Here is a 20820-nt window from a genome sequence, read left to right on the forward strand (position 1 = left end):
CTAACCCTGCTCTATATACATACTGAAGGTAACAACCCTAACCCTGCTCTATATACATACTGGTACTGGAGGTACCAACCCCAACCCTGCTCTATATACATACTGGTACTGGAGGTACCAACCCCAACCCTGCTCTATATACATACTGGAGGGTACCAACCCTAACCCTGCTCTATATACATACTGGAGGTACCAACCCTAACCCTGTTCTATATACATACTGGAGGTATCAACCCTAACCCTGCTCTATATACATACTGGAGGTAACATCCCTAACCCTGCTCTATATACATACTGGAGGTACCATCCCTAACCCTGCTCTATATAGATACTGGAGGTAACAAACCTAACCCTGCTCTATATACATACTGGAGGCAACAACCCTAACCCTGCTCTATATACATACTGGAGGAACCAACCCTAACCCTGCTCTATATACATACTGGAGGTACCAACCCTAGCCCTGCTCTATATACATACTGGAGGGAGGAACACCAACCCTGCTCTATATACATACTGGAGGGAGGAACCCCAACCCTGCTCTATATACACATACTGGAGGTAACAACCCCAACCCTGCTCTATATATACATACTGGAGGGTACAACCCTAACCCTGCTCTATATACATACTGGAGGTACCAACCCTAACCCTGCTCTATATACATACTGGAGGTACCAACCCTAACCCTGCTCTATATACATACTGGAGGTACCAACCCTAACCCTGCTCTATATATACATACTGGAGGGTACCAACCCTAACCCTGCTCTATATACATACTGGAGGTACCAACCCTAACCCTGCTCTATATACATACTGGAGGTACCAACCCTAACCCTGCTCTATATACATACTGGAGGTACCAACCCTAACCCTGCTCTATATACATACTGGAGGTACCAACCCTAACCCTGCTCTATATACATACTGGAGGTACCAACCCTAACCCTGCTCTATATACATACTGGAGGTACCAACCCTAACCCTGCTCTATATACATACTGGAGGGTACAAACCTAACCCTGCTCTATATACATACTGGAGGTACCAACCCTAACCCTGCTCTATATACATACTGGAGGTACCAACCCTAACCCTGCTCTATATACAAATCAAATCAAATTTTATTTGTCACATACACATGGTTAGCAGATGTTAATGCGAGTGTAGCGAAATGCTTGTGCTTCTAGTTCCGACAATGCAGTAATAACCAACAAGTAATCTAACTAACAATTCCAAAACTACTGTCTAATACACAGTGTAAGGGGATAAAGAATATGTACATAAGGATATATGAATGAGTGATGGTACAGAGCAGCATACAGTAGATGGTATCGAGTACAGTATATACATGTGAGATGAGTATGTATAAGAATATGTTCTTAACTGACTTGCCTGGTTAAATAAAGGTAAAATAAAAAAAATAAAAAATGTAAACAAAATGGCATAGTTAAAGTGGCTAGTGATACATGTATTACATAAGGATGCAGTCGATGATGTAGAGTACAGTATATACGTATACATATGAGATGAGTAATGTAGGGTAAGTAACATTATATAAGGTAGCATTGTTTAAAGTGGCTAGTGATATATTTACATCCTTTCCCATCAATTCCCATTATTAAAGTGGCTGGAGTTGAGTCAGTGTCAGTGTGTTGGCAGCAGCCACTCAATGTTAGTGGTGGCTGTTTAACAGTCTGATGGCCTTGAGATTGAAGCTGTTTTTCAGTCTCTCGGTCCCAGCTTTGATGCACCTGTACTGACCTCGCCTTCTGGATGATAGCGGGGTGAACAGGCAGTGGCTCGGGTGGTTGATGTCCTTGATGATCTTTATGGCCTTCCTGTAACATTGGGTGGTGTAGGTGTCCTGGAGGGCAGGTAGTTTGCCCCCAGGTGATGCGTTGTGCAGTCCTCACTACCCTCTGGAGAGCCTTACGGTTGAGGGCGGAGCAGTTGCCGTACCAGGCGGTGATACAGCCTGCCAGGATGCTCTCGATTGTGCATCTGTAGAAGTTTGTGAGTGCTTTAGGTGACAAGCCGAATTTCTTCAGCCTCCTGAGGTTGAAGAGGCGCTGCTGCGCCTTCTTCACGATGCTGTCTGTGTGAGTGGACCAATTCAGTTTGTCTGTGATGTGTATGCCGAGGAACTTAAAACTTGCTACCCTCTCCACTACTGTTCCATCGATGTGGATAGGGGGGTGTTCCCTCTGCTGTTTCCTGAAGTCCACAATCATCTCCTTAGTTTTGTTGACGTTGAGTGTGAGGTTATTTTCCTGACACCACACTCCGAGGGCCCTCACCTCCTCCCTGTAGGCCGTCTCGTCGTTGTTGGTAATCAAGCCTACCACTGTTGTGTCGTCCGCAAACTTGATGATTGAGTTGGAGGCGTGCGTGGCCACGCAGCCGTGGGTGAACAGGGAGTACAGGAGATACATACTGGTACTTGAGGCTATGAAAGGCGTGTTCCTACCCAGAAGTGTGTGTGTGTGTGTGTGTGTGTGTGTGTGTGTGTGTGTGTGTGTGTGTGTCCAAGCCCAATGAAATCCCTCTGTAATGTAGTTGGACTGTACCACCATATTGCTTTTTTCTCCCTCACTATTCTTCTCCCCCAGCCCACACACGTCCTCCTCCTGCCCCAGCCCACACCCCTCCTCCTGCCCCAGCCCACACCCCTCCTCCTGCCCCAGCCCTCCCCACACCCCTCCCCTTCTCTCAGCTGTGTATTGTGTAAGACCAGAGTAGACATGCATTAGTAATACCTGCAGATGCAGTAGTGGACTGATTACAGCTGAGACCAATAACTCACACACACACACACACACACACACACACACACACACACACACACACACACACACACACACACACACACACACACACACACACACACACACACACACACACACACACACACACACACACACACACACACACACACACACACACACACACACACACACACACACACACACACACACACACACACGTCTGAAACAGAGCCTTCCCTTCAAGACCACAAACATCGCCCGCAACATCTAAACATCGCCCGCAACATCTAAACATCTAAACATCGGCCGCAACATCTAAACATCGCCCGCAACATCTAAACATCGCCCGCAACATCTAAACATCGCCCGCAACATCTAAACATCGCCCGCAACATCTAAACATCGCCCGCTGTTTATAGCTCCAACAGTGTAGTAATGCTGGTGTTTATAGCTCCAACAGTATAGTAATGCTGGTGTTTATAGCTCCAACAGTATAGTAATGCTGGTGTTTATAGCTCCAACAGTGTAGTAATGCTGGTGTTTATAGCTCCAACAGTATAGTAATGCTGGTGTTTATAGCTCCAACAGTGCAGTAATGCTGGTGTTTATAGCTCCAACAGTGTAGTAATGCTGGTGTTTATAGCTCCAACAGTATAGTAATGCTGGTGTTTATAGCTCCAACAGTATAGTAATGCTGGTGTTTATAGCTCCAACAGTGTAGTAATGCTGGTGTTTCTAGCTCCATCAGTGTAGTAATGCTGTTTTTGTGTTTCAACCTCCAACAGTGTAGTAATGCTGGTGTTTCTGTTTTAGTAATGGTGTTTCTAGCTCCAACAGTGTAGTAATGCTGGTGTTTATAGCTCCAACAGTATAGTAATGCTGGTGTTTCTGTCTCCAACAGTGTAGTAATGCTGGTGTTTCTAGCTCCAACAGTGCAGTAATGCTGGTGTTTCTAGCTCCAACAGTATAGTAATGCTGGTGTTTCTGTCTCCAACAGTGTAGTAATGCTGGTGTTTCTAGCTCCAACAGTGTAGTAATGCTGGTGTTTATAGCTCCAACAGTGTAGTAATGTTGGTGTTTCTAGCTCCAACAGTGCAGTAATGCTGGTGTTTCTAGCTCCAACAGTGTAGTAATGTTGGTGTTTCTAGCTCCAACAGTGTAGTAATGCTGGTGTTTCTAGCTCCAACAGTGTAGTAATGCTGGTGTTTATAGCTCCAACAGTATAGTAATGCTGGTGTTTATAGCTTCAACAGTACAGTAATGCTGGTGTTTATAGCTCCAACAGTGTAGTAATGCTGGTGTTTATAGCTCCAACAGTATAGTAATGCTGGTGTTTATAGCTCCATCAGTGTAGTAATGCTGGTGTTTATAGCTCCAACAGTGCAGTAATGCTGGTGTTTATAGCTCCAACAGTATAGTAATGCTGGTGTTTATAGCTCCAACAGTGCAGTAATGCTGGTGTTTATAGCTCCAACAGTGCAGTAATGCTGGTGTTTATAGCTCCAACAGTATAGTAATGCTGGTGTTTATAGCTCCAACAGTGCAGTAATGCTGGTGTTTATAGCTCCAACAGTGTAGTAATGCTGGTGTTTATAGCTCCAACAGTGCAGTAATGCTGGTGTTTATAGCTCCAACAGTGTAATAAGAATACCTAGCAATACACACATAAAACAAACAGCAAAAAACGAAAGCAATACCAGAAGGAGTGATGTCAGAGTAAATAAATATATAAATAATGGTGTATATATGATTCGCTTTTAAAGGGATAGAGCACATTTTTTGGGGCGGCAATTAATCCACTTTTCTACTGGGCCTCCTACCTTTCCTCTCTCCAGATAAAGACACTACATCATCTCTGTCTTTATATTCCAGGGCCTCCTACCTTTCCTCTCTCCAGAGAAAGACACAACATCATCTCTGTCTTTATACTCCAGGGCCTCCTACCTTTCCTCTCTCCAGAGAAAGAGACTACATCATCTCTGTCTTTATACTCCAGGGCCTCCTACCTTTCCTCTCTCCAGAGAAAGACACCACATCATCTCTGTCTTTATACTCCAGGGCCTCCTACATTTCCTCTCTCCAGAGAAAGACACCACATCATCTCTGTCTTTATACTCCAGGGCCTCCTACCTTTCCTCTCTCCAGAGAAAGAGACTACATCATCTCTGTCTTTATACTCCAGGGCCTCCTACCTTTCCTCTCTCCAGAGAAAGACACCACATCATCTCTGTCTTTATACTCCAGGGCCTCCTACCTTTCCTCTCTCCAGATAAAGACACTACATCATCTCTGTCTTTATATTCCAGGGCCTCCTACCTTTCCTCTCTCCAGAGAAAGACACCACATCATCTCTGTCTTTATACTCCAGGGCCTCCTACCTTTCCTCTCTCCAGATAAAGACACCACATCATCTCTGTCTTTATACTCCAGGGCCTCCTACCTTTCCTCTCTCCAGAGAAAGACACCACATCATCTCTGTCTTTATACTCCAGGGCCTCCTACCTTTCCTCTCTCCAGAGAAAGACACCACATCATCTCTGTCTTTATACTCCAGGGCCTCCTACCTTTCCTCTCTCCAGAGAAAGACACCACATCATCTCTGTCTTTATACTCCAGGGCCTCCTACCTTTCCTCTCTCCAGAGAAAGACACCATATCATGTCTGTCTTTATACGCCAGGGCCTCCTACCTTTCCTCTCTCCAGAGAAAGAGACTACATCATCTCTGTCTTTATACACCAGGGCCTCCTACCTTTCCTCTCTCCAGAGAAAGACACCACATCATCTCTGTCTTTATACTCCAGGGCCTCCTACCTTTCCTCTCTCCAGAGAAAGAGACTACATCATCTCTGTCTTTATACTCCAGGGCCTCCTACCTTTCCTCTCTCCAGAGAAAGAGACTACATCATCTCTGTCTTTATACTCCAGGGCCTCCTTCTCCAGAAAACTGAGTAGTTTCTCTCGGCTGTAGGGGCCGGTGGCTGCTTTCACTGTGTGGTCCTTCTGACGCATCGACGCTGGCAGCAATGCATTCTGGGGGGGAGAGACACAGAGGGGTGGATACATGGGTTTATTGACTGATTGATGAATTGGTCATTGGTGAATTCATGTGCCATGTTTAAAAACATTAGGGCTGCATTCGGTGCCGTGTTGTGTTGAGTGAAGTTCCTATGGTTGCCTAGTTAGTGGACTCATCTCCTTCATGCTGTGTATAAGTTAAAGACGAGAAGAATGTTTAAGATGTTCTCTACTTGAGATGTAACAACACATTGGCCTCGTCCCAATACTTCTGTTGAGGTGTATTGTGTAATATCACAAATAAATGGCTGTTGTAAATAAATGGCTTTTCTAGGGCCACACTCTGGCCCTAGAAAAGGAAAATTAACCTCACTAAGTCCTGGAAGGGTTTGACTACTCTGCTCCTCCTCTACTCTGCTGCACCTCCACTCCTCTGCTGCACCTCCTCTGCTGCACCTCCTCCTCCTCTGCTGCACCTCCTCCTCCTCCTCCTCCTCCTCTACTCTGCTGCACCTCCTCCTCCTCCCCCTCCCCTTCGACTCCTCCTCCTCTACTCTGCTGCACCTCCTCCTCTACTCCCCCTCCCCTACACTGCTGCGCCTCCTCCTCCTCTACTCTGCTGCGCCTCCTCCTCCTCTACTCTACTGCACCGCCTCCTCTACACTGCTGCGCCCTCCTCCTCCTCTACTCTGCTGCGCCTCCTCCTCCTCTACTCTACTGCCTCCTCCTCCTCTACTCTGCTGCGCCTCCTCCTCTACTCTGCCTCCTCCTCCTCTACTCTGCTGCGCCTCCTCCTCCTCCTCCTCTACTCTGCTGCACCGCCTCCTCTACACTGCTGCGCTTCCTCCTCCTCTACTGCACCTCCTCCTCTACTGCGCCTCCTCCTCCACTCTGCGTGCAAGTCAACATAGAAAAGCTTGGCAGACTGGGAGGTTAAAAGTTGATAAGAATGAGATGTCTGTCTGGCGAACAAGGAGAAAACACAAGGAAGACGGAAACAGACAGACTCTTCCCCCCTCCCCCCCCCCTCCATACCTCTGGGTCCATCTCCTCCAGGGCAGTCTCCAGTTGTTTGAGTTCCTGCTCTGACAGGTTGTTAAGGATCTCATCCTCGTCAATCTCCTTGTACTTCTCCAGGTCTTTCTTAAATGACAATGCCATGTTCTCGCTCTGCTACACCAACTGCAGACCGGGGTGTCTGTCTGTGTCCCTCTGGGTCCAAATGTCACGCCTAGAGGCAGCTAATCTGCTAGAGGGATGGAGGCAGAGAGGCAGAGAGGCAGAGAGACAGAGAGACAGAGAGACAGACAGGCAGACAGGCAGGCAGACAGAGGCAGGCAGGCAGACAGACAGAGAGGCAGACAGGCAGGCAGACAGGCAGACAGAGAGACAGAGAGGCAGGCAGGCAGACAGAGGGATGGAGACAGAGAGGCAGAGAGACAGACAGGCAGACAGAGGCAGAGAGAGAGAGAGGATGATAACATGTGAGTTAGTGGGATCAAAGTAGGTGATGTAATTAAGGCCAGTCAGACAGCGTCTGTCCTCCGGTCTTAAACATAAACTGGGTGGTTCCAGTCCTGGATGCGGATTGTCTGAAAGCTGTGGTATATCAGACCGTATGTCACGGGTACGACAAACAAATAGCTTTTAAACCTTTCTAATTATGTTGATAACCAGTTTATAATAACAATCAAGCACTTCTGGGATTTGTGTTATATGGCCAATATCGGTGTGTTGGACTAGTGACAGAAACGTTGCTGGACCGAATCCCCGAGCTGACAAGGTAAAAATCTGTCGTTCTGCCACTGAACAAGGCAGTTAACCTGCTGTGTTCCCCGGTAGGCCGTCACTGAAAATAAGAATTTGTTCTTAACTGATTCCCTTGTTAAATAAATGTTAAATAAAAGGAATCATGAAGCCCTTGACTAGTTGAATCAGTTTGTCTGGGACAACAACGTGCTGCTGGAGGCACAGGAGGACCGGAGTTGGGAAACATGGGTGTCAACTAAAGTTGAGTGGAGTTCAATCTTCCACGACCTCGGCACAGCGGTCATTTTATTCTTAATGCGCAGCAGTCTGGGTGGAGCTGTGTGGTTTAGAGGGAACATTGTTCTCTCTCTGTTCTGTTCTCTCTCCCACATCGTTCTCTCTCTCTGTTCTCTCTCTCCCACATCGTTCTCTCTCTCTGTTCTCTCTCCCACATCGTTCTCCCTCTCTCTCTGTTCTCTCTCCCTCATTCTGGTCTGTTCTCTGTTCTGTTCTCTCTCTTGTTCTCTCCCACATCGTTCTGTCTCTCTCTGTTCTGGTATCTCTCCCTGTTCTGTCTGTTCTCTCTCTGTTCTGGTCTCTCTCTCTCTCTGTTCTGTTCTCTCTCCCTCTGTTCTCTCTCTCCACATCGTTCTCTCTCTGTTCTGGTCTCTCTCCCTGTTCTGGTCTCTCTCTCTCTGTTCTGGTCTGTTCTCTCTCTCTGTTCTGGTCTGTTCTGTTCTCTCTCTCTGTTCTGGTCTGTTCTCTCTCTCTGTTTCTGGTCTCTCTCCCTGTTCTGGTCTCTCTCTCTCTCTGTTCTGGTCTGTTCCCTCTCTGTTCTGTTCTGGTCTGTTCTCTCTGTTCTGGTCTCTCTCTCTGTTCTGGTCTCTCTCTCTCTCTCTGTTCTGGTCTGTCTCTCTCTCTCTCTGTTCTGGTCTGTCTCTCTCTCTCTGTTCTGGTCTGTTCCTCTCTGTTCTGGTCTGGTCTCTCTCTCTGTTCTGGTCTGTTCCTCTCTGTTCTGTTCTGGTCTGTTCTCTCTCTGTTCTGGTCTCTCTCTCTGTTCTGGTCTGTTCTCTCTGTTCTCTCTCTCTCTGTTCTGGTCTCTCTCTCTCTCTCTCTGTTCTGGTCTGGTCTCTCTCTCTCTGTTCTGTTCTCTCTCTCTCTGTTCTGGTCTGGTCTGTTCTGTTCTGTTCTCTCTGTTCTGTTCTGGTCTGTTCTCTCTCTCTCTCTCTGTTCTGGTCTGTTCTGGTCTGTTCTCTCTCTCTCTGTTCTGTTCTCTCTCTCTCTCTCTGTTCTGGTCTGTTCTCTCTCTCTGTTCTCTCTGTTCTGGTCTGTTCTGTCTGTTCTCTCTCTCTCTGTTCTGGTTCTGGTCTGTTCTGTTCTCTCTCTCTCTCTGTTCTGGTCTGTTCTGTTCTCTCCCTCTCTCTGTTCTGGTCTGTTCTGTTCTCTCTCTCTCTCTGTTCTGGTCTGTTCTGTTCTCTCTCTCTCTGTTCTGGTCTGTTCTGTTCTCTCTCTCTCTCTGTTCTGTTCTCCCTCTCTCTCTGTTCTGGTCTGTTCTGGTCTGTTCTGTTCTCTCTCTCTCTGTTCTGGTCTGTTCTGTTCTCTCTCTCTCTCTCTGTTCTGGTCTGTTCTGTTCTCTCTCTCTCTCTCTGTTCTGGTCTGTTCTGTTTCTGGTCTCTCTCTCTGTTCTGTTCTGGTCTGGTCTCTCTCTCTCTGTTCTGGTCTGTTCTGTTCTCTCTCTCTCTTCTGTTCTGTTCTCTCTCTCTCTGGTCTCTCTCTCTCTCTGTTCTGGTCTGGTCTCTGGTCTCTCTCTCTCTGTTCTGTTCTGGTGTTCTCTCTCTCTCTGTTCTGTTCTGGTCTGGTCTCTCTCTGTTCTGTTCTGTTCTCTCTCTCTGTTCTGGTCTGTTCTCTCTCTGTTCTGGTCTCTCTCTCTGTTCTGGTCTGTTCTCTCTCTCTGTTCTGGTCTGTTCTCTCTCTCTCTGTTCTGGTCTGTTCTCTCTCTCTCTGTTCTGGTCTGTTCTCTCTCTCTCTGTTCTGGTCTGTTCTCTGTTCTGGTCTGTTCTCTCTGGTCTGTTCTGTTCTGGTCTGTTCTCTCTCTGTTCTGTTCTGGTCTCTCTGTTCTCTGTTCTGGTCTCTCTCTCTCTGTTCTGGTCTGTTCTCTCTCTCTGTTCTGGTCTGTTCTCTCTCTGTTCTGGTCTCTCTCTCTCTGTTCTGGTCTGTTCTCTCTCTCTCTCTGTTCTGGTCTGTTCTGTTCTCTCTCTGTTCTGGTCTGTTCTCTCTCTGTTTTGGTCTGTTCTCTCTCTCTCTGTTTTGGTCTGTTCTCTCTCTCTCTGTTCTGGTCTGTTCTCTCTCTCTCTGTTCTGGTCTGTTCTCTCTGTTCTGGTCTGTTCTCTCTCTCTCTGTTCTGGTCTGTTCTCTGTCTCTCTCTCTCTTCTGGTCTGTCTCTCTCTCTGTTCTGGTCTGTCTCTCTCTCTGTTCTGGTCTGTTCTCTCTCTCTGTTCTGGTCTGTTCTCTCTCTCTCTCTGTTCTGGTCTGTTCTCTCTCTCTCTGTTCTGGTCTGTTCTCTCTCTCTCTGTTCTGGTCTGTTCTCTCTCTCTCTGTTCTGGTCTGTTCTCTCTCTCTCTGTTCTGGTCTCTCTCTCTCTGTTCTGGTCTGTTCTGGTCTGTTCTGTTCTCTCTCTCTCTCTGTTCTGGTTCTGTTCTGTTCTCTCTCTCTGTTCTGGTCTGTTCTGGTCTGTTCTGGTCTCTCTCTCTCTCTCTGTTCTGGTCTGTTCTGTTCTCTCTCTCTCTGTTCTGGTCTGTTCTGTTCTCTCTGGTCTCTCTGTTCTGGTCTGTTCTGTTCTCTCTCTCTGGTCTGGTCTGTTCTGGTCTGTTCTGGTCTCTGTTCTCTCTCTCTCTCTGTTCTGGTCTGTTCTGGTCTGTTCTGTTCTCTCTCTCTCTCTGTTCTGGTCTGTTCTGTTCTCTGTTCTCTGTTCTCTGTTCTGTTCTCTCTCTGTTCTGGTCTGTTCTGTTCTCTCCCTCTCTCTGTTCTGGTCTGTTCTGTTCTCTCTCTCTCTCTGTTCTGGTCTGTTCTGTTCTCTCTCTGTTCTGTTCTCTCTCTCTCTGTTCTGGTCTGGTCTCTCTCTCTCTCTGTTCTGTTCTGGTCTCTCTCTCTCTCTCTGTTCTGGTCTGTTCTGTTCTCTCCCTCTCTCTGTTCTGGTCTGTTCTGTTCTCTCTCTCTCTCTGTTCTGGTCTGTTCTGTTCTCTCTCTGTTCTGTTCTCTCTCTCTCTGTTCTGGTCTGGTCTCTCTCTCTCTCTCTGTTCTGGTCTGTTCTCTCTCTCTCTCTGTTCTGGTCTGGTCTCTCTCTCTCTCTGTTCTGTTCTGTTCTCTCTCTGTTCTGGTCTGTTCTCTCTCTCTGTTCTGGTCTCTCTCTCTCTGTTCTGGTCTCTCTCTCTCTGTTCTGGTCTGGTCTCTCTCTCTCTGTTCTGGTCTGTTCTCTCTCTCTCTCTGTTCTGGTCTGTTCTGTTCTCTCTCTCTGTTCTGGTCTCTCTCTCTCTCTCTGTTCTGGTCTGTTCTCTCTCTCTCTCTCTCTCTGTTCTGGTCTGTTCTCTCTCTCTCTGTTCTGGTCTGTTCTGTTCTCTCTCTGTTCTGGTCTGTTCTGTTCTCTCTCTGTTTTGGTCTGTTCTCTCTCTCTCTGTTTTGGTCTGTTCTCTCTCTCTCTGTTCTGGTCTGTTCTCTCTCTCTCTCTGTTCTGGTCTGTTCTCTCTGTTCTGGTCTGTTCTCTCTGTTCTGGTCTGTTCTCTCTCTCTCTGTTCTGGTCTGGTCTCTCTCTCTGTTCTGGTCTGTTCTCTCTCTCTCTCTCTCTGTTCTGGTCTGTTCTCTCTCTCTGTTCTGTTCTCTCTCTCTCTGTTCTGGTCTGTTCTCTCTCTCTCTCTGTTCTGGTCTGTTCTCTCTCTCTCTGTTCTGGTCTGTTCTCTCTCTCTGTTCTGGTCTGTTCTCTCTCTCTGTTCTGGTCTGTTCTGTCTCTCTCTCTGTTCTGGTCTGTTCTCTCTCTCTCTGTTCTGGTCTGTTCTCTCTCTCTGTTCTGGTCTGTTCTGTTCTGTTCTGGTCTGTTCTCTCTCTCTGTTCTGGTCTGTTCTCTCTCTCTGTGTCTGGTCTGTTCTCTCTCTCTCTGTTCTGGTCTGTTCTGTTCTCTCTCTCTCTGGTCTGTTCTGTTCTCTCTCTCTCTCTGTTCTGGTCTGTTCTCTCTCTCTCTCTGTTCTGGTCTGTTCTCTCTCTCTTCTGGTCTGTTCTCTGTTCTGGTCTGGTCTCTCTCTCTCTGTTCTGTTCTGTTCTCTCTCTCTCTGTTCTGTCTCTCTCTCTCTCTGTTCTGGTCTGTTCTCTCTCTCTCTGTTCTGTTCTGTTCTCTCTCTCTCTGTTCTGGTCTGTTCTCTCTCTCTCTCTTCTGTCTCTTCTCTCTCTCTGTTCTGGTCTGTTCTCTCTCTCTCTGTTCTGGTCTGTTCTCTCTCTCTCTTTCTGGTCTGTTCTCTCTCTCTCTGTTCTGTTCTCTCTCTCTGTTCTGTTCTCTCTCTCTCTCTGTTCTGGTCTGTTCTCTCTCTCTCTGTTTGGTCTGTTCTCTCTCTCTCTGTTCTGTTCTGTTCTCTCTCTCTCTGTTCTGGTCTGTTCTCTCTGTTCTGGTCTGTTCTGTTCTGTTCTCTCTGTTCTGGTCTGGTCTCTCTCTCTGTTCTGGTCTGGTCTCTCTCTCTCTGTTCTGGTCTGTTCTCTCTCTCTCTCTGTTCTGGTCTGTTCTCTCTCTCTCTTCTGTTCTGGTCTGTTCTGTTCTGGTCTCTCTCTCTCTGTTCTGGTCTGTTCTCTCTCTCTCTCTGTTCTGGTCTGTTCTTCTCTCTCTCTGTTCTGGTCTGTCTCTCTCTCTCTGTTCTGGTCTGTTCTGGTCTGTTCTCTCTCTCTCTGTTCTGGTCTGGTCTCTCTCTCTCTCTGTTCTGGTCTGTTCTCTCTCTCTCTGTTCTGGTCTGTTCTCTCTCTTCTCTCTGTTCTGGTCTGTTCTGTCTGTCTCTCTCTGTTCTGGTCTGTTCTCTCTCTCTCTGTTCTGGTCTGTTCTCTCTCTCTCTCTCTCTGTTCTGTTCTGGTCTCTCTCTCTGTTCTCTGTTCTCTCTCTCTGTTCTGGTCTCTTCTCTCTCTGTTCTGGTCTGTTCTCTCTCTGGTCTGTTCTCTCTGTTCTGGTCTGTTCTCTCTGTTCTGGTCTGTTCTCTCTTCTGTTCTGGTCTGTTCTCTCTCTCTCTGTTCTGGTCTGTTCTCTCTCTCTGGTCTGTTCTGGTTCTGTTCTGTTCTCTCTCTGTTCTGTTCTGTTCTCTCTCTCTCTGTTCTGGTCTGTTCTCTCTCTCTCTGTTCTTGTCTGTTCTCTCTCTCTCTGTTCTGTTCTCTCTCTCTCTGTTCTGGTCTGTTCTCTCTCTCTGGTCTGTTCTGGTCTGTTCTCTCTCTCTGTTCTGGTCTGTTCTCTCTCTCTCTCTGTTCTGGTCTGTTCTCTCTCTCTGTTCTGTTCTCTCTCTGTTCTGGTCTGTTCTCTCTCTCTCTGTTCTGGTCTGTTCTCTCTCTCTCTCTCTGTTCTGGTCTGTTCTCTCTCTCTCTCTGTTCTGGTCTGTTCTGTTCTCTCTCTCTGTTCTGGTCTCTGTTCTGGTCTGTTCTGTTCTCTCTCTCTGTTCTGGTCTGTTCTGTTCTCTGGTCTGTTCTCTCTCTGTTCTGTTCTCTGTTCTCTCTCTCTCTTCTGGTCTGTTCTGGTCTGTTCTGTTCTCTCTCTCTGTTCTGGTCTGTTCTGTTCTCTGTTCTCTCTCTGTTCTGGTCTCTCTCTCTCTCTGTTCTGGTCTGTTCTCTCTCTCTCTCTGTTCTGTTCCTCTCTCTGTTCTGGTCTGTTCTGTTCTCTCTCTCTCTCTCTGTTCTGGTCTGTTCTGTTCTCTCTGTTCTGGTCTGTTCTGTTCTCTCTCTCTCTGTTCTGGTCTGTTCTCTCTCTCTCTGGTCTGTTCTGTTCTGGTCTCTCTCTCTCTCTCTGTTCTGGTCTGTTCTCTCTCTCTGTTCTGGTCTCTCCTCTCTCTGTTCTGGTCTGTTCTGTTCTCTCTCTCTCTCTCTCTGTTCTGGTCTGTTCTCTTCTCTCTCTGTTCTGTTCTCTCTCTCTCTGTTCTGGTCTGTCTCTCTCTCTCTCTGTTCTGGTCTGTTCTCTCTCTCTCTCTGTTCTGGTCTGTTCTCTCTCTCTCTGTTCTGTTCTGTTCTGTTCTCTCTCTGTTCTGGTCTGTTCTCTCTCTCTCTGTTCTGTTCTCTCTCTCTCTGTTCTGGTCTCTCTCTCTCTCTGTTCTGGTCTGTTCTCTCTCTCTCTCTGTTCTGGTCTGTTCTGTTCTCTCTTTCTCTCTGTTCTGGTCTCTCTCTCTCTCTCTGTTCTGGTCTGTTCTCTCTCTCTCTCTCTCTCTGTTCTGGTCTGTTCTCTCTCTCTCTGTTCTGGTCTGTTCTGTTCTCTCTCTGTTCTGGTCTGTTCTGTTCTCTCTCTGTTTTGGTCTGTTCTCTCTCTCTGTTTTGGTCTGTTCTCTCTCTCTCTGTTCTGGTCTGTTCTCTCTCTCTCTCTGTTCTGGTCTGTTCTCTCTCTCTCTCTGTTCTGGTCTGTTCTCTCTGTTCTGGTCTGTTCTCTCTCTCTGTTCTGTTCTGTTCTGTTCTGTCTGTTCTGGTCTGTTCTCTCTCTCTTCTGTTCTGTTCTGTTCTGTTCTCTCTCTCTGTTCTGGTCTGTTCTCTCTCTCTGTTCTGGTCTGTTCTCTCTCTCTGTTCTGGTCTGTTCTGGTCTCTCTCTCTGTTCTGGTCTGTTCTCTCTCTCTGTTCTGGTCTGTTCTCTCTCTCTCTGTTCTGTTCTCTCTCTCTCTGTTCTGGTCTGTTCTCTCTCTCTGTTCTGGTCTGTTCTGTTCTCTCTCTCTCTGTTCTGGTCTGTTCTCTCTCTCTCTGTTCTGGTCTGTTCTCCTCTCTCTGTTCTGGTCTGTTCTCTCTCTCTCTGTTGTTCTGGTCTGTTCTCTCTCTCTCTGTTCTGGTCTGGTCTCTCTCTCTCTCTCTGTTCTGGTCTGTTCTCTCTCTCTGTTCTGTTCTCTCTCTCTCTGTTCTGGTCTGTTCTCTCTCTCTGTTCTGGTCTGTTCTCTCTCTCTCTCTGGTCTGTTCTGTTCTCTCTCTCTCTCTGTTCTGGTCTGTTCTCTCTCTCCCTCTGTTCTGTTCTGTTCTCTCTCTGTTCTGGTCTGTTCTCTCTCTCTCTGTTCTGGTCTGTTCTCTCTCTCTCTGTTCTGTTCTCTCTCTCTCTCTCTGTTCTGTTCTCTCTCTCTCTGTTCTGGTCTGTTCTCTCTCTCTCTGTTCTGTTCTCTCTCTCTCTGTTCTGGTCTGTTCTCTCTCTCTCTGTTCTGGTCTGTTCTCTCTCTCTCTGTTCTGGTCTGGTCTGTTCTCTCTCTCTCTGTTCTGGTCTGTTCTGTTCTCTCTCTCTGTTCTGGTCTGTTCTCTCTCTCTCTGTTCTGGTCTGTTCTCTCTCTCTCTGGTCTGTTCTGTTCTGTCTCTCTCTCTGGGTCTGTTCTGTTCTCTCTCTCTCTCTGTTCTGGTCTGTTCTCTCTCTCTGTCTGTCTGTTCTGTTCTCTCTCTCTGTTCTGGTCTGTTCTCTCTCTCTGGTCTGGTCTCTCTCTCTGTTCTGGTCTGGTCTCTCTCTCTCTGGTCTGTTCTGGTCTGGTCTCTCTCTCTCTGTTCTGGTCTGTCTCTCTCTCTCTGTTCTGGTCTGTTCTCTCTCTCTGTTCTGGTCTGTTCTCTCTCTCTCTGTTCTGGTCTGTTCTCTCTCTCTCTCTCTCTGTTCTGGTCTGTTCTGTTCTCTCTCTGTTCTGTTCTGTTCTCTCTCTCTCTCTCTGTTCTGGTCTGTTCTCTCTCTCTCTCTGTTCTTGTCTGTTCTCTCTCTCTCTGTTCTGGTCTGTTCTCTCTCTCTCTGGTCTGGTCTGTTCTCTCTCTTCTGTTCTGGTCTGTTCTGTTCTCTCTCTCTCTGTTCTGGTCTGTTCTCTCTCTCTGTTCTGGTCTGTTCTCTCTCTCTCTCTGGTCTGTTCTCTCTCTCTGTTCTGTTCTTCTTCTCTCTGTTCTGGTCTGTTCTCTCTCTCTCTGGTCTGTTCTGTTCTCTCTCTCTCTGTTCTGGTCTGTTCTCTCTCTCTGTTCTGGTCTGTTCTCTCTCTCTCTCTCTCTGTTCTGGTCTGTTCTCTCTCTCTCTGTTCTGGTCTGTTCTCTCTCTCTGTTCTGGTCTGTTCTCTCTCTCTCTCTCTCTGGTCTGGTCTGTTCTCTCTCTCTGTTCTGGTCTGTTCTCTCTCTCTCTCTGTTCTGGTCTGTTCTCTCTCTCTGTTCTGGTCTGTTCTCTCTGTTCTGGTCTGTTCTCTCTGTTCTGTTCTCTCTCTCTCTCTGTTCTGGTCTGTTCTGTTCTCTCTCTCTGTTCTGGTCTGTTCTGTTCTCTCTCTCTCTGTTCTGGTCTGTTCTCTCTCTCTCTGTTCTGGTCTGTTCTCTCTCTCTCTGTTCTGGTCTGTTCTGTTCTCTCTCTCTCTGTTCTGGTCTGTTCTCTCTCTCTCTGTTCTGGTCTGGTCTCTCTCTCTGTTCTGTTCTCTCTCTCTCTGTTCTGGTCTGTTCTCTCTCTCTCTGTTCTGGTCTGTTCTCTCTCTCTCTGTTCTGGTCTGTTCTCTCTCTCTCTGTTCTGTTCTGGTTCTGGTCTGTTCTCTCTCTCTGTTCTGGTCTGTTCTCTCTCTCTCTGGTCTGTTCTGGTTCTGTTCTGTCTCTCTCTCTGTTCTGGTCTGTTCTCTCTCTCTGGTCTGTTCTCTCTCTCTTCTGGTCTGTTCTGTTCTCTCTCTCTCTCTTCTGGTCTGTTCTCTCTCTCTCTGTTCTGGTCTGTTCTCTCTCTCTGTTCTGGTCTGTTCTCTCTCTCTCTGTTCTGGTCTGTTCTGTTCTCTCTCTCTGTTCTGGTCTGTTCTCTCTCTCTCTGTTCTGGTCTGTTCTCTCTGTTCTGGTCTGTTCTGCTCTCTCTCTGTTCTGGTCTGTTCTCTCTCTCTCTGTTCTCTCTCTCTGTTCTGGTCTGTTCTCTCTCTCTCTCTGTTCTGGTCTGTTCTCTCTCTCTCTCTCTGTTCTGGTCTGTTCTCTCTCTCTCTGTTCTGGTCTGTTCTCTCTCTCTCTGTTCTGGTCTGTCTCTCTCTCTCTCTGTTCTGGTCTGTTCTGGTCTCTTCTCTCTCTCTCTCTGTTCTGGTCTGTTCTCTCTCTCTCTGTTCTGGTCTGTTCTCTCTCTCTGTTCTGTTCTGTTCTCTCTCTCTGTTCTGGTCTGTTCTCTCTCTCTCTGTTCTGGTCTGTTCTCTCTCTCTCTGTTCTGGTCTGTTCTCTCTCTCTCTGTTCTGGTCTGTTCTCTCTCTCTCTGTTCTGGTCTGTTCTCTCTCTCTCTGGTCTGTTCTCTCTCTCTCTTCTGGTCTGTTCTCTCTCTCTCTGTTCTGTTCTGTTCTCTCTCTCTCTGTTCTGTTCTGTTCTCTCTCTCTGTTCTGGTCTGTTCTCTCTCTCTCTGTTCTGGTCTGTTCTCTCTCTCTCTCTGTTCTGGTCTGTTCTCTCTCTCTCTGTTCTGGTCTGTTCTCTCTCTCTCTCTCTCTGTTCTGGTCTGTTCTCTCTCTCTCTCTCTCTGTTCTGGTCTGTTCTCTCTCTCTCTCTGTTCTGGTCTGTTCTGTTCTCTCTCTCTCTCTGTTCTGGTCTGTTCTCTCTCTCTCTGTTCTGGTCTGTTCTGTTCTCTCTCTGTTCTGGTCTGTTCTGTTCTCTCTCTGTTCTGGTCTGTTCTGTTCTCTGTTCTCTCTGTTCTGGTCTGTTCTGTTCTCTCTCTGTTCTGGTCTGTTCTGTTCTCTCTCTCTCTGTTCTGGTCTGTTCTCTCTCTCTCTCTGTTCTGTTCTGTTCTCTCTCTCTGTTCTGGTCTGTTCTCTCTCTCTCTGTTCTGGTCTGTTCTCTCTCTCTCCTGTTCTGTTCTCTCTGTCTGTTGTTCTCTCTCTCTCTCTGTTCTGGTCTGTTCTTTCTCTCTGTTCTGGTCTGTTCTCTCTCTCTGTTCTGGTCTGTTCTCTCTCTCTGTTCTGGTCTGTTCTCTCTCTCTGTTCTGGTCTGTTCTCTCTCTCTCTGTTCTGGTCTGTTCTCTCTCTCTGTTCTGGTCTGTTCTGTTCTGTTCTGTTCTCTCTCTCTGTTCTGGTCTGTTCTCTCTCTCTCTGTTCTGGTCTGTTCTCTCTCTCTCTGTTCTGGTCTGTTCTCTCTCTCTGTTCTGGTCTGTTCTCTCTCTCTGTTCTGGTCTGTTCTCTCTCTCTCTGTTCTGGTCTGTTCTCTCTCTCTCTGTTCTGGTCTGTTCTCTCTCTCTCTGTTCTGGTCTGTTCTCTCTCTCTCTGTTCTGGTCTGTTCTCTCTCTCTGGTCTGTTCTGGTTCTGTTCTCTCTCTCTCTGTTCTGGTCTGTTCTCTCTCTCTGTTCTGGTCTGTTCTCTCTCTCTCTCTCTGTTCTGGTCTGTTCTCTCTCTCTCTGTTCTGGTCTGTTCTCTCTCTCTCTGTTCTGGTCTGTTCTCTCTCTCTGTTCTGGTCTGTTCTCTCTCTCTCTGTTCTGGTCTGTTCTCTCTCTCTGTTCTGGTCTGTTCTCTCTCTCTGTTCTGGTCTGTTCTCTCAAGAATTAGAGGTTTACTGTCCACTCCGCCATGAAGGAATCAAACACCACACTAACAGAGCAACAGCCTGGAATAAAGTACCACAGTGTGTGAATCATAATACCCAGAAAACCTAGCGGTCAAACAGGGAAATGGTTCCAGACGTTTTTCCATCATTCATTTTTCCTGTAGGGGATTTTTTTTAGAAACACGTAAAATAAGGTATATTATATATATATATAATATACCTTATATATTATTATATATTATTATTATATTATTATATATTATAAATAAGGTCTGTGTTTTGTGTCGGCTTCCCCTGGGGCGATGGTTTGTGTCGGCTTCCCCTGGGGCGACGGTTTGTGTCGGCTTCCCCTGGGGCGACGGTTTGTGTCGGCTTCCCCTGGGGCGAAGGTTTGGCTTCCCCTGGGGCGGCGGTTTGTGCTTCCCCTGGGGCGGCGGTTTGTGTCGGCTTCCCCTGGGGCGGCGGTTTGTGTCGGCTTCCCGACGGTGGGGCTTCCCCTTGGGTGACGGTTTGTGTCGGCTTCCCGACGGTTTGGGGCTGACGGCTTCCCCTGGGGCGGCGGTTTGTCGGCTTCCCTGGGGCGACGGTTGGGGCTGACGGTTTGTGTCGGCTTCCCCTGGGGACGGTTTGTGTCGGCTTCCCCTGGGGCGATGCGGTTTATTACCGTGTAAATCTCTCTCAGACAAAGTGACTTGGCCTGTATTTACCTCCCCAAAATGAAATGCTAATTAGCTGCTAATGTGGCTATCATAAAGAACTACAAATACCATGATGATCTGGACCAGACTGACAAATCGAGGCAAAGATAGGAATCCCGGGATTAACTATCTAAATGGATTCATGAATAAACTGTCTACATTTCTTTCAAATTGACACAATACCTGTTAGTAAAGGTGTCAGATAGAGATGACCTACAGGATCTATACCTGTTAGTAAAGGTGTCAGATAGAGATGACCTACAGGATCTATACCTGTTAGTAAAGGTGTCAGATAGAGATGACCTACAGGATCTATACCTGTTAGTAAAGGTGTCAGATAGAGATGACCTGCAGGATCTATACCTGTTAGTAAAGGTGTCAGATAGAGATGACCTGCAGGATCTATACCTGTTAGTAAAGGTGTCAGATAGAGATGACCTACAGGATCTATACCTGTTAGTAAAGGTGTCAGATAGAGATGACCTACAGGATCTATACCTGTTAGTAAAGGTGTCAGATAGAGATGACCTACAGGATCTATACCTGTTAGTAAAGGTGTCAGATAGAGATGACCTACAGGATCTATACCTGTTAGTAAAGGTGTCGGATAGAGATGACCTGCAGGATCTATACCTGTTAGTAAAGGTGTCAGATAGAGATGACCTGCAGGATCTATACCTGTTAGTAAAGGTGTCAGATCCTGTAGGTGATCTCAGGATCTATACCTGTTAGTAAAGGTGTCAGATAGAGATGACCTGCAGGATCTATACCTGTTAGTAAAGGTGTCAGATAGAGATGACCTGCAGGATCTATACCTGTTAGTAAAGGTGTCAGAGATGACCTGCAGGATCTATACCTGTTAGTAAAGGTGTCAGATCCTGATAGAGATGAGGTCATCTCTATACCTGTTAGTAAAGGTGTCAGATAGAGATGACCTGCAGGATCTATACCTGTTAGTAAAGGTGTCAGATAGAGATGACCTACAGGATCTATACCTGTTAGTAAAGGTGTCAGATAGAGATGACCTACAGGATCTATACCTGTTAGTAAAGGTGTCAGATAGAGATGACCTACAGGATCTATACCTGTTAGTAAAGGTGTCAGATAGAGATGACCTACAGGATCTATACCTGTTAGTAAAGGTGTCAGATAGAGATGACCTACAGGATCTATACCTGTTAGTAAAGGTGTCAGATAGAGATGACCTACAGGATCTATACCTGTTAGTAAAGGTGTCAGATAGAGATGACCTACAGGATCTATACCTGTTAGTAAAGGTGTCAGAGATGACCTGCAGGATCTATACCTGTTAGTAAAGGTGTCAGATCCTGTAGGTCATCTCTATACCTGTTAGTGAAGGTGTCAGATAGAGATGACCTACAGGATCTATACCTGTTAGTAAAGGTGTCAGATAGAGATGACCTGCAGGATCTATACCTGTTAGTAAAGGTGTCAGATAGAGATGACCTACAGGATCTATACCTGTTAGTAAAGGTGTCAGATAGAGATGACCTACAGGATCTATACCTGTTAGTAAAGGTGTCGGATAGAGATGACCTGCAGGATCTATACCTGTTAGTAAAGGTGTCAGATAGAGATGACCTACAGGATCTATACCTGTTAGTAAAGGTGTCAGATAGAGATGACCTACAGGATCTATACCTGTTAGTAAAGGTGTCGGATAGAGATGACCTACAGGATCTATACCTGTTAGTAAAGGTGTCAGATAGAGATGACCTACAGGATCTATACCTGTTAGTGAAGGTGTCAGATAGAGATGACCTGCAGGATCTATACCTGTTAGTAAAGGTGTCAGATAGAGATGACCTACAGGATCTATACCTGTTAGTAAAGGTGTCAGATAGAGATGACCTACAGGATCTATACCTGTTAGTGAAGGTGTCAGATAGAGATG

At 46.8% G+C, this 20820-nt stretch overlaps 1 protein-coding gene across 2 annotated transcripts in view; it reads right to left on the reverse strand.

The window, feature by feature from the left end:
- Positions 1 to 20820, reverse strand: part of LOC124023142 (tropomodulin-3-like) — a 55092-nt gene that overhangs the window by 16216 nt on the left and 18056 nt on the right. Inside the window, exons 2-3 of one of the 2 annotated variants that reach the window (XM_046337672.1) lie at positions 6823 to 7033; positions 5646 to 5802 (exon numbers count right to left, since the gene is read on the reverse strand). In XM_046337672.1, coding sequence (XP_046193628.1) covers positions 5646 to 5802; positions 6823 to 6948 — 283 coding nt within the window. In that variant the 5' untranslated portion in view covers positions 6949 to 7033. Of the gene's footprint in view, positions 1 to 5645; positions 5803 to 6822; positions 7037 to 20820 lie in introns of both variants that reach the window. The other variant, XM_046337671.1, reaches the window with a different exon arrangement.

This window comes from Oncorhynchus gorbuscha, unplaced genomic scaffold (assembly GCF_021184085.1).
Source record: "Oncorhynchus gorbuscha isolate QuinsamMale2020 ecotype Even-year unplaced genomic scaffold, OgorEven_v1.0 Un_scaffold_1505, whole genome shotgun sequence".
NCBI lineage: Eukaryota > Metazoa > Chordata > Actinopteri > Salmoniformes > Salmonidae > Oncorhynchus > Oncorhynchus gorbuscha.